Raw genomic sequence first — 12981 nt, forward strand, 5'->3', positions numbered from 1 at the left:
ACTTCCACCTAGTTGTTTCAGGTCTTATAACCGTACATCTGTCTTTCTTGTGGTCCACTTAGTGCCACATATTTTGCATCTTTGTGCCTTTTATTGGTGATTTGGCTGTTTAAAATGTCCCCGTGTGTAGTACTGACTACTATCTTGAAGTGCAAGAGGTCTGTGATGTGCCTTACAGAGAGAATGCTGCCAGATAAGCCTCATTCAGGCATGAGCTGTAGTGCTGTTGACTGAGAATTCAGTGTTCATAAGTCAACAATGTGTATTAAAGTGTCTTTAAACAGAAACACACGTAAATCACGGTTGTGTGTTGGTCAGTAAATGACACTAGGTGACCAGACGCTTGCAGGAACCTGACACTGTTTCCTCGAGGAGCAGTCGTTGCCTATTCTGTAATTCAGTGTCTGTGGCAACCTTACAGAACATAACTACTGTGAATGGTGGGAATCAGTTGTATTTCTGATGAAGATGAGGGCTTTGAGGTCTGCCTCTCAGGTCTGTCTGGTGTTAAGTTTTAAACATTTTGTTCTCATTTGCAAATTGTATCCTGCATCATTAGTACTGAAGAAGTACCTGCCCAATCCATCAGGGTACGAATGTCCTCAATCTGCTGCTCTGACAATGTGCACTAATAGAATTTCAGGCCAGACTGGGTAGTGAAGAAGTACCTGGGAGAGGAGAAAGTCTTTGATTTTTAGGAAATTCAGGTTTTCCAAAGAGGCAAGTACAAGTTGGCCCTTGAACAACCCGGGTTTGAATTGCATGGGTCCCCTTGTACGCAGGCACTTTTCTTGTTTTTGACAAATGCAGTACAGTACTGTAAATATCTTTTCTCTTCCTTAAGGTTTTCTTCGCCTTTTCTGTAGCTTTATTGTAAGAATATGGTATATGATACATAAAACATACAAAATATTGTTAATTGTTTATGTTCTCAGTAAAGCTTCTGGCTAACAGTCGGCTGTTAGTAGCTCACTTTTGGGGGAGTCAGAAGTTAGATATGGACTTTTGACTGCATAAGATGGTGGGTGTTGGTGCCCCAATCCTTGTGTTCTTCAGGGGTGAACTGTATGAGATTGTATTTTAGCATCTTAATAAAGTTATTTTCAGTATCTATTATTGTTACTAAGAATTTGATTTGAATAATATTTTTAATGGATAGATTAAATTACCATTTAAATTCATAATCTCGAAGACAGTACCTTTTTTCTGTTAAAACCATGTATTATTTTATTCAAAAAAATTTTTTTAACGTTTGTTTATTTTTGAGACAGAGACAGCATGAGTGGAGGAGGGGCAGAGAGAGAGAGAGGGAGACAGAGAATCCGAAGCAGGGTCCCTGCTGTCAGCACAGAGCGCAATGCAGGGCTTGAACTCACAAACTGAGATCATGACCTGAGCCAAAGTCGGAAGCTTAACCGACTGAGCCACCCAGGCACCCTAGCTATGCATTATTTTAAATATAACTTTAATACTTGGCCTTCTCCTGTCTTTTGTTTAAAAATGGCATACATTCCATATTTTAAAGCGTTGTGTGAAGTCTGGAATCAGAACTGTCCAGAAACTTTCCCAGAGCTCTTTAAAGAGTTTTTGTTACTAGTTTTGTGATAGTAGTGGATTTTCACTGCCTTGTCCTCTTAAATTTCTTTACATGCAGGCTCTAGGCTCTGAGCCATCAGCACAGAGCCCAACGCGGGGCTGAAACACACAAGCCATAAGTTCATGACCTGACTGACGGATGCTCAACCAACTGGGCCACCTAGGCATCCCCCCCCCCTTTTTTTTAATGTTTGTTTATTTTTGAGAGAGAGCACACCAATGGGCAGAGGGGCAGAAAGAGAGAGGGAAAGAGAGAATCCCAAGCAGGCTCCACACTGTCCGCACAGAGCCTGATGCAGGGCTTGAATTCCTGAGCCGAGATCAAGAGTCAGATGCTTAACCATCTGAGCCCCCCAAGGACCTCTTGTTGACCAGTTCTATACTACCCACGTATGCAGGTACTTGATATTTCTAGAGAATTTTGAAGATTTTCTTTTCTAAAATTCATGAAACTGGTAGTCACAAGTCCTGAATTTAAGCCCCACTTTCTGCAGTTGCTTGGCTCTTAAAGGAACACCATTTAATTCTTGATGTTTACCGTCTTGACACAAGGACAGGCTAAATGGAAATCCATTGTGACTTAGAAATTAAATTACAAGATTTGATCGTGGGCTTGGATTAATATTTTATTTCAGAGGAGCTAAAAAGCTTTTCTCCTCACCCTGCCTGCCTTCCGTTGAGTCGTCTTCTCACCGACCCACTTATTTCAGTGCACGTGTCTCCCAGCCAGTGGGTTCTAGGTTTACCTAGGGCTGATAGATCGGAATCCTGTTCCTTTTCTTGCCAGCAGTGTGACTTTGGTTTCCTCTTAAAGTTTAATTCAAATCTTTGAAAGCCCTTATTATGAGGCCTTGTGATAAGCACCAAGGGTACAGAGATGTGAAGAAACCGTCCTGAAAGAGAAGAAAGATAAATAGCAAGTGTTAAAATTGCACTGGAAGAGCTAGAAACGTACCAGGCGGGAGGAATTTGTTTTGCACTCCACAAAAACCAGTGTGATTAATTCTGCTTGAGGACCTAAGAGAAGTTAAGAGGAGGAGGTGCTTCTCCCCACGGTGTTGTAAAGAACGACTGGCAGTTTACCCAGCCCGACTGTGGGAAGTGTAGGCAGGCACATTAAGGGCCCACAGGCACAAAGGAGGACGGTATGCTGGGAAAACTAGGAGGTGCTTCATACAGCCAAAGCATAGGATGTGTGTTAGGAGCCAGATTTTGGGGTGTCCTGTTGGTATGCTGTGCTGAGCAATTTCCAATACACAGAAGTAGACAATAAAATGAACACCTATGAACTCACCCAGTTTCACTACTCACCAACATTTTCCTACTCTTGTCTCATCTGTTTTCTCCCCTCCCAATTTTTTGTAAAAGCAAAGTGCAGGTGTTCATTTCACCCCTATATACCTGCTGACTTCTAGACTGTGCACAGTGGGAACCGCTGCAGGGTTTTAAAGAAGGGATCCGAGCAAGGTTTGCAGCTCATCAACGGGAGCACATATTGTCTGGAGGACCAGGGTCAGGGACCAGGTAGCAAGTGAGAAAATACCTTCATTGGAGCAGTTGATTTAGAGCTGTGCATATTTATTAAAATGAAATAAGTTTTGGCCTCTTCCCGTATGCTTGGTGTAAAGATACGTAAAATAGGTATACATATCTCATATCCCCTCTTCTTCAGTTTCTCCTAAAAAACAAACTCTCCCCCCTTTTTTCCTTTTCTAAAGCATGTTTAGAAATTTGTTAGAATGGTTTTTGTTGTATTTTTAAGTTCATTTTATTTCTGAGAGAGTGTGAGCAAGGGAGGGGCAGAGAGAGAGGGAGACAGGATCTGAAGCAGGTGCCGTGCTGACAGCAGAGAGCCTGATGTGGGGCTTGAACCCACAAACCGTGAGATCATGACCTGAGCCAAAGTCAGACACTTAACTGACTGAGCCACCCAGGCGCCCCTAGAATGTTTTTAAATGATAATTTGCATTTAATGCTTCAAATTATTCTGTTTGGGGGCAAAAAAAAAAAAATAAATTGGAGCATTTAGAAAATAAGAATTACAAGTAATTGGGGGATCATATTGTACATTTGACCTTTGTTTCTGTTTTTTCTCTCCAGGGCCTGCTATCTTTTCTGAGTGCCCCCCTCATAGGCGCTCTGTCTGATGTGTGGGGGAGGAAACCCTTTCTCCTGGGCACCGTCTTCTTCACCTGCTTCCCAATTCCACTGATGAGGATCAGCCCGTGGTGAGTGGCTTGACCTTCCACCATCATGACTATCTGTTTTGGGTCACATGTGAATAATACATCTGCAGAGCATTTCTTAACTATTTCAAAGCAGTTGGTACCCGTGTTTTTATTTAATCTCTCTGATAATACTGAAAGCCAGTTTGGGCTTTAAGACATTTAAAGATGTTGCCATGAGGTTAATTAAAGGATTGGGTCCTGGGAGGGGGTGTACCATTTCTGTACTCAACCCTTGTGACTGCAAATGTGTTTGTGTCAGCTCACTGCTCTAGGGCACTGTATGAACAGTTTATATCAATAGACAGGAGTCACTTTTGAGTACATTGTAGTTATTAGACCAATAGCCTATTCTCACTCATAATAGGAATTTGAATTTGATCTCATTTTTCATGATAGAGAGTATTAACATGTAACCAAGTCTCTTCAGTTACCAAAGATGGGTTGGAATTTGTACCTGAGCTGTACCTTAGTTGTTTTTCTTAGTTGCAGAGGATGGTATTTGGCCAAAATGCTGAGATGTTCTTCATAAGGTGTAAAGAACACACCTTAGAATGGAAGGGGTTGTTGTTGTTTTAATGCAGTATTTATTGGCTTGGGTAAATGTCATTTGATTATCTCATAATTTTATGTCAATATTTGTTCCATTGTAAATATGTTGGGTACCCATGGTGGATCATTTTATTTTCTACCAGATGATGAATCTTATAAAATACTTTTTGATATTGAGTCTTTATGTCCAAGAACAAGTCATGCTTTTCTGATAAATGAGGGCTTTTTCTTTTAATGTCCTCTCAATACCTTAAAATATTTTTCTTTAGATCTTTAAATGATTTTGCCTCTTCCCTTCCAGTTTTCATGCTGTTGCTTTTGCTACTTACATTGACTAATGAAGAATGTTAAATAAAAGTGATAATTGTGGACCTAACATTTTCATGTATATAAAGGAAATGTTACAGTGTTTCATCATTTAAGTATTAAGGTAGCTTTTGTTGAAAAATATTATCTATCACTATGATGAATTATATTAATGTATTTTCTAATCTTGAAATATCCTTTGCCCTAGGATAAATCCTACTTTTTGTTCTGTGAGATTTTGTTTGTTGGTATCTTAACAATATTTATTTAAAAGCATCTGTGCATATGATTGAAATTTTTAGTGTTAAATACATTAATACTTTTGTTATGATTTCTGCCTTTGTGTACCTGTCTTAAAGTCATATGCTGTATGTTTCTTTTTCTTAGCTAAAGCTAGGAAATTTTAAGTTTTTATTTCTCTTCTGTTGGCTACCTTTAAGATTATATCTTTACTTAATCCCCTTATTCTTTCATTTTTTCACCTGCATGTACTGACATCCTTTGAGCAATTACAAAATTGGTATGTTTCTACTTCTTCCCCATCCTGATTATCAGTTTATTAGTAGTCCATTATATCTTTAAATATACACATACATATATTTGTTTTTATTTGTTTATAATCTTTACATAATATCATTACCTCTGGTTATGAAAGTGTATGCACACTGCCACCTCTCTTCCAGGTAATTAAAATAATCTTTTTATAGGTGGTATTTTGCGATGATTTCTGTGTCTGGAGTCTTCTCGGTCACATTCTCTGTGATATTTGCTTATGTAGCTGATGTCACTCAGGAACATGAGCGAAGTACTGCTTATGGATGGGTAAGATTATAGTTTATGTATTGTAACCAGAGAAGTATTTATAATTAAATTGTGTTAAAGTATTAAAGTGTTAAGTATTAAAAAAAAATTTTTAAATACTGACTTACATAAAATCTACAGCAATTAAAATAAAAAAGATTTATGAAGTTTAAAAAAAATTTTTTTTAATGTTTTTATTTATTTTTGAGACAGAGAGAGACAGATCATGAGCGGGGGAAGGGCAGAGAGGGAGGGAGACACAGAATCCAAAGCAGGCTCCAGGCTCTAAGCTGTCAGCACAGAGCCTGACGCGGGGCTCGAACTCATGGACTGTGAGATCATGACCTGAGCTGAAGTCAGATGCTTAACCGACTGAGCCACCCAGGCACTGCTATGGAAATTGATGAAGTTTAAAGTAGCCAGATGGAAATTGCTAATAATGTATAATAATGTATAGGGTTGGAAGTTTGTCAGGAATGTGAGTTGTTGACTGCAAAATATTTTAAAAAGTTGATTTGTTTCTTGTTGGCTTATGTCTTGAGGAACCATAAACAGTAAACTGGTGCTGAGATAAGTCCCCATGCACCTAATTCACAGTTAGGGAGATGTTGTGCCTCAACCATGTTAATCCACTGTTACTATATTTATTGCTGCTTGCATGTCTCAGGCACTTACTTGGGATATGGTACTGTGTAATTGTGGAGTGCTTAATGAAAGTTACAGATCTCTTCTTGGTAAGTGTTAGATAATTTCTGATTTTCCGAAGTGTGATGATGGCATTGCAGTTCCGTAGGGAAGAAAGACTTGTAGAAGATGGAGGCTAAAGCCCTTTAGCTCAGTGTCTTGACTACTCATGTGGCTCAGGGTAAAAGATGTCATGTGAGCATGTGTGGGCGTGTGTCCAATGTGTGAACTTGCTGAGGTATGTGCATGCTGTTGCAGGGGGATAATTACCCCTTCTTCTAGGTTCTTTGGCCTAATGATTAAACTGACACAGATTAATAGGAGGGAAACACTTAATTTTGTACAGAGCTCCAAAGACACGAGAGACTGGGACGCAGTTGAGACTTATATGCCATCCTGAGCTAAGGAAAAGAGGGTAGGGGTCTTGGGCTTTGGAGGGGAGGAAGACAGTTCACAGGAAGATGGGAAGAACAAATGTTTGGTAAGTAAATGTGTGCCATGCCATGCAGATAAGTCTTTCTGATATAAAAAGTTATTTCTGGCATAGCTCTCTTCCTGATATAGGCCCCTGTCTGAATTCTTTCAGGCATTAAAAGAAAGGCAAAAAAGCTTTCCCTGAGCCTGCTGGGTCTTAATTGCCTACAGTTCAAAACAGTCCACATGCAAAGTGGTGTAGTTGGGGTGGTGCATTCTCCACTTGTTCTCTCAAGTTCCCTCTGTTTGAAATGTTTACATCGAGAAAAGGTGGATAAAAGAGGAGTGATCTAGCTGTTGAACACGTTGGAGGAGGACTGAATGCCGGAAACCCACATTATCTCTCTCCTTTCCCAAGTCTTGCTCATCCTTTCAAATCTCACTTCCTGGAGGCGCCTGCATGGGTCAGTCAGTTGAGTGACCAACTTTGGCTCAGGTCATGATCTCTCAGTTCATGAGTTTAAGCCCTAACAGCTCTGTGCCCACTTCAGATACTCTGTCCCCGCCCCGCTCCCCGCCCCTACCCTACTTGCACTCTCTTACGTTTTACTTTTTGCATATTTTAAGAAACTAAACCTCACTAATACCTATTTCAGTGTACCATTTAGGGAGGAAAAATTATAGGTGGAGAACAGCAGAGGAATTGGTGGGAGGATAGAATCCTGGGCACTGAGGGCCCTAACTGAATTGGGCTGTGTTAGAAGGACAGGTGGAGCTACCTCTCTGTGTCTGAGAGCATCCACCCTGTTTTCCCATTTGAGTCCACTGGGAGGCTTTCAGCTCTTCAGATACATAGACTCGTAAGTCTTAAGCTTGTTTCCTAAACTCTGTTTTGAAAGCTTAAAGATTGTCATTAAGATTTCTGCCTTTGTTAGGGGTGCCTGGGTAGCTCAGCTGGTTGAATGTACGGCTCCTGATTTCATCTCAGGTCTTGATCTCACAGTTCATGGGATCAAGCCCCATGTTGGGCTCTGTGCTGAGAGTGTAGGCCTGCTTGGGATTCTCTCTTTCCCTCTCTCTCTGCTCCTCCTCTGCATTCTCTCTCTTTCTCTCCCCTCTCCCCGCCCCCCCCTCAAAATAAGTAAACAAAAAAAGATTTCTGCCTTTGCTAATTTCAGGTTTTCTCTATGGCAGTTTACAAATATTTAAATTGTAGAAATACCAGAAAATAGAGCACCTCTTTCTCAGAGCAGTGTAGGGGGCAGCACATGGATGAGAAAGATGAATTTAAAAGTTCAACATAGAGGCATGTGGGTGGCTCAGTGCCCTTGATTTCCAGGGCTTGATTTCGGCATCCAGCTCTTGATTTTGGCTCAGGTCATGATCTGGGCTCAGGTCATGATCTCACAGTTGTGAGATTAAGCCCTGTGTTGGGCTCTGCGCTGGGCCTGGAGACTCTCTCTCTCTGCCCCCTGCCTGCTCGTGAGTACTCTCTCCCTCTCCAAAAAAAGTTTACCATGATTTGGAATGCACCATTTTATTAATGAGCATTAATTTCATTATATCCGAAGTAGCACTGACTCCTTTCCAAAGTATTTTGAGGGGAGCTTAGTAGAATGCCGTCATTTAAGTTGTTGTTCTAGAATAATAATAATTTAAGTCCATTGTTCGCAATGACGAAATCTTGAGTTATTGAACAATGCTTATTTTAGAAAATGTCTCCATTTGGGATGCCTGGGTGGCTCAGTTGATTTAAGCATCCAACTCTTGATTTTGGCTCAGGTCATGATCTATCTCATGGTTCATGAGTTCATGCCTCTTTTCGGGTGTGCACTGACAGCACAGGACCTGCTTGGGATTCTGCCTCCCTCTCTCTCTGCCCCTACTCTGCTCACTCACTCTCTCTCTCTCAAAATAAACTTGAAAAGAAAAGAAAATGTCCATGTGGCTAGAAGACGGTTATGATGGTAGATAAATGTCATTTTGACAAATAAATAAATTCTTGTTTTCTTCTTTAAACTCAAGTTATCATTAGATTCTTTAGACTTGGAATGCTGTGGAATTATAAAAAGCAGTTTCAGCTGAAATTTAGCAGATGTAAATCTGACTCTCTATTTTAGTGGGAAAGATGAATTTTAGAGATTGGAAAATGACTTCTAGTTCTTGCTCATCATATGAACTTAAGACAGCTATTTAACCTTTCTATTGCTGTTTATTTGTACATTGAGTAGAGTGTCTTCTTGGTTTAGGTACAAAAATGCGGTAGAGGATTAAGATAATGAAAAACTTATGAATAAATGACTTTACTGACCCATTTTGTGCAGATAAGAGGTTGTTAGCCCGAGAACCCCACAGCAGTGCTGCCGTAGCTATTTGCATGTCATTGTAGTTTATAATGTAGTTACGTGTTTGCCTTGATCTTCTCAAATAATATGGAAAAACCTGAAGGGCAGGAACTCTGTCTTCTTAGTCACCTGGTACATAGCAGGTAATTAAATAAACACTGAACCAAGATTCCTGTTCCCCAAATTGGAATTCTCTACACCTCCTTTTTTCCCCCAGAAAGTTTTTATTGGACTTGCTTTAATAGTGTCTTTAGTGTAATATTAATTTCAGATATATTGTATTTTTACATTTATTTGGAAGGGTATTGGGTGAAAGAAAAATGTCTTTGGCTAACCAGGAGTCATAATTTTAATAATAGATAATGATTTCAGTGGTTTCTATTAAAATCTAGTAGATATTTAAATAACCAATTTATATTTTTGGCACTCAATCTGGTTATAATTTGGAGACTGCCCATTTAAGCTTCTGCACATGCAGATTACATTCCAAAGTAAAGGAAGCTGTGTGCAGAGATTCCACATGGATTCAGGTTGCAAGTGTGACAGTTGGCTTTGTGGTCTCTGGTATTGGATGCAGGTTGGGAGTAACACAAATCAACAGCCCAGGGATCTCTAGTTAAAAAGCTTTGATGTTCTTACAGCTTTTTCTCTAAGAATATCAGGGTTTTTTTCCATCTCCGTGGTAATGAAATGGTCCCCAAATAATAAAATGGTGAATGTTTTTATTTATTTTATTTTATTTTTTTAATGTTTGTTTATTTTTGAGAGAGAGAGACCGAGACAGAGAGACAGAACACGAGTGGGGGAGGAGCAGAGAGAGGGAGACACAGAATCTGAAACAGGCTCTGGGCTCCGAGCTGTCAGCACAGAGCCCGACGCGGGGCTTGAACTCACAAACCTTGAGATCATGACTTGAGCCGAAGCCAGACGGTCAACCGACTGAGCCATCCAGGCACCCCAAACAGTCAGTGTTTTTAGAATATGAAGTCAACACAGTCCCAGAGTAATTTGTAAGTTTTGTGATCAGCCCTGCAGAAATTTTTGTCATGCTTTTCTCCCCAAATCCCTATTGCCCAATTAAAGAAGACTAAAGTGTATGTTGGTGGGTTTTTTTAATTTTACTTTTTATTTATTTTGAGAGAGAGCAAGCGTGCGCGAGCAAGGAAGGGGCAGAGAGAGAGGGAGAGAATCCCAAGCAGGCTCTACGCTGTCAGCACGGAGTCCAACCTCACAAGCAGTGAAATCATGACCTGAGCCAAAATCAAGAGTCTGAGCCACCCAGGTGCACCCTAAAGTGTGTGTGTTTTATTTATGGGGAAGGTTTTCTCAATTTTTGTTTCTAATACCATTATTTTTTATTCTTGTAGCTTTCTAGGATATCTCATTAGTTCATAGTTTATGGACAAGTACTTAAAATGAAATGACTCTTCCATTGTCAAAATGTATGTACAACACATCCCTTTTGTTTTGTTTAAAGCCAGGGAAGGACAGTCATGGTCCGTCCCTTTGGGACTCCACATGAGAACCAGAATTAGGTGTGCACCTGCAGCAGATGGGACTAAGTGAGAGTGTGCCTTCTGTGTGTGTTTGTGATAGTGGCCAGGACCGTGGATGAGAGTGTGCTTTTCCACAGGTGTCAGCCACCTTTGCAGCAAGTCTGGTGAGCAGCCCGGCCATTGGAGCATACCTTTCAGCCAGTTACGGAGACAGCCTTGTTGTGCTGGTGGCCACAGTCGTGGCTGTTCTGGACATCTGCTTCATCTTATTGGCTGTTCCAGAATCTTTGCCAGAGAAAATGAGGCCGCTTTCCTGGGGAGCTAAGATTTCTTGGAAACAAGCAGACCCTTTTGCGGTAATAAAAACATGAAAATATTGAATATTTCTGCAGCTTAGTGCATCCCATCAGTTGTTGATCCCTTTCTTTCTCCAGGAAAAATAGAAAAAAAAATTGCATATAAGGGACTGTAGTTGTCTATACGATTATAGATTATAATCCTATAATATAATCAAGGATTATATAGAGTTTATGTTTAAGTCACGCATGTGGTATCATGAGGGAAGAGAGAAGAAAAAATGTTCAGTTAATGCCTGATGAGGGTTTGGGAAGGAAGTTTTTTTTTTTCTTATTGCATGGTTGTTTTCACTTTTTTTTTTTTTTTTTTTTTTTTTTTAACAAAATGAAGGTGGCCATTTGAAGTGGTTGTGTTCATTCACTTAAATTCAGAAAAGGTGAATGGATTTGGCCTGACTGTAGTAGCTATTTTCTCAGTTGTTAATGTACATCCACTTTGACCAGAGGCTCTGGACTTGTATTTTGTGGACTGAATGGGTTCTTTACTTTTAAAAAGCTTTTACCATTTTTAATTTTTTTGGAAGGATCCCATTAACAACTAGAAAAAGTACTGAGACAAAGAATCTTACCTCTCCCCTTCTCCCTCCCTTGTCTGACATAACATTGTTCTTGAAGAAAAATATATGTGGAAAAAAATAACCAGAGATTTGATTGCTGATTTTAATCACCCAAGTGTACTTGTGAGGAAATAATGTGTATAAGAAAAATAACTCGTGAGAAATTCTTTTCTAAAAAGCCTCCATGACCTAGAGCCCCTGGTCATTTTGTGTGTGCCCTAATGTCAGACATGGAGAAAGAGGTGCTTAGAGAAGGAAACCAGGTATGGACCTGGGAGCCAGTCACGCCTCCTACTTTCTTGTCATGTAGTGACCAGGTTACACACGGAAATTCATCTGTGAAGCACGACTACTACCGTGTATTCTTTCCAGGCTAGTGTGGGAGTTTTGGTGAGTATATAAGTTAACTCACCTAGTGTCTGGTGTGCAGCAAGGTCTCCATAGACAGAAGCACTTTATAGTCCTCAGCTCACCTTTTGGTCTTCTCAACAATTCTGTGTAAAAAAGGAAGATTCAAATTTTTGTAAGAAGATGAAAAAGCTGTTACTGGTCAGAGAATCTTGTCACTGACCCCATGACTAGAACATACTTATTTGGCTTCCAGTTTTACAGGCCAATTGAATATTAACATTTTAAAGAATATAGTAAATTTACATATAATAAAAACCCTGAAGTGTTTATAAAGGGGTTATATTATGAGTGAAAGAGATGAGATTTTCTTAAAAGGTTCTGGAGCAGTATTTTTTTCAGGATCTATTCACAGGGTGTGTGAACTAGTATGGTTAACAAAGATGAGCAAGTGTTTGTTTTTTGTTTTGTTTTTTAAGCTGTAAAACTGTAAACATAAAATTATGAAATTGGGACTTACAGCCATAGAGTTAATATTTACTTGTTTTTCTAATCTGTTCAACTTTTATAATTCACCCAAATAGATCAAAACAATGAAACCAGTATCCCAGAATATCAGTGATTCAGTCAGTGTCTCCTACTTTTTATGTGTTTCTCTTTCTGCTTATTCCTAGTCACTGAAGAAAGTTGGAAAAGATTCTACTGTCTTACTAATTTGCATCACCGTGTTTCTTTCATACCTTCCTGAAGCTGGACAGTATTCAAGTTTTTTTCTCTATCTCAGACAGGTGGGTAATGGGTGCCTAGTAGCTTTAGAACATGAAGAAATCAAAGATTAGGATTTGTCTAAAGGTATTTTGAGGAAAACCGTATAGCGGAAAAAATGTGTGGACCTGCTTCTAGCTATAGTTTAAGTGTAGGTGCTGACGTATAAGTAGCAATCAGAGGAACCTTTAATACAATGATATTTTCAAATACTATAAAATGTAGACTGTGAGAAAAATTTCCTTGAGAGCATAAACAGAATGTATCATTTAAATTTCACAAAGAGAGGTCAAGTTGATTTGATGTGAACTGACCTGGGACATCTTCAGAAGGCCATAGCTCAACACTGCTGTGGACTTCAAGGGGGCTTGCAAACAGTCATCTAAATAATCTCTCCCTTAACCTTTTTTCTCTTTAAAAATGTATACTTTACCTTGTTCCCCCCAAAAAGGCGGTTAGCTTAAGGCAATTTAAAACTAAGTTCCCTTTCCAACTGTTGTTGTTTCTCTGGGATTGCGGAGACGCATGTTGCCTTC

The 12981-nt window shown here is 39.6% G+C and overlaps 2 protein-coding genes across 4 annotated transcripts in view; one reads left to right on the forward strand and one right to left on the reverse strand.

Annotated features, from left to right (window-relative positions):
- Window positions 1-12981, forward strand: part of MFSD14B (major facilitator superfamily domain containing 14B) — a 72013-nt gene that overhangs the window by 49937 nt on the left and 9095 nt on the right. For all 3 annotated transcript variants that reach the window (XM_042964437.1, XM_042964438.1, XM_042964439.1), the window contains 4 exons: window positions 3697-3824; window positions 5387-5501; window positions 10557-10775; window positions 12355-12468. In XM_042964437.1, the coding sequence (XP_042820371.1) occupies window positions 3697-3824; window positions 5387-5501; window positions 10557-10775; window positions 12355-12468 (576 nt within the window). The remainder of the gene's footprint in view (window positions 1-3696; window positions 3825-5386; window positions 5502-10556; window positions 10776-12354; window positions 12469-12981) is intronic.
- ZNF484 (zinc finger protein 484) overlaps window positions 1881-12981 on the reverse strand; it is a 178706-nt gene continuing 167605 nt past the window's right edge. The window contains exons 9-10 of the mRNA XM_042964436.1: window positions 11745-11826; window positions 1881-2489 (exon numbers count right to left, since the gene is read on the reverse strand). Coding sequence (XP_042820370.1) covers window positions 2438-2489; window positions 11745-11826 — 134 coding nt within the window. The 3' untranslated portion in view covers window positions 1881-2437. The remainder of the gene's footprint in view (window positions 2490-11744; window positions 11827-12981) is intronic.

This window comes from Panthera tigris, chromosome D4, assembly GCF_018350195.1.
Source record: "Panthera tigris isolate Pti1 chromosome D4, P.tigris_Pti1_mat1.1, whole genome shotgun sequence".
NCBI classification, from domain to species: Eukaryota; Metazoa; Chordata; class Mammalia; order Carnivora; family Felidae; genus Panthera; species Panthera tigris.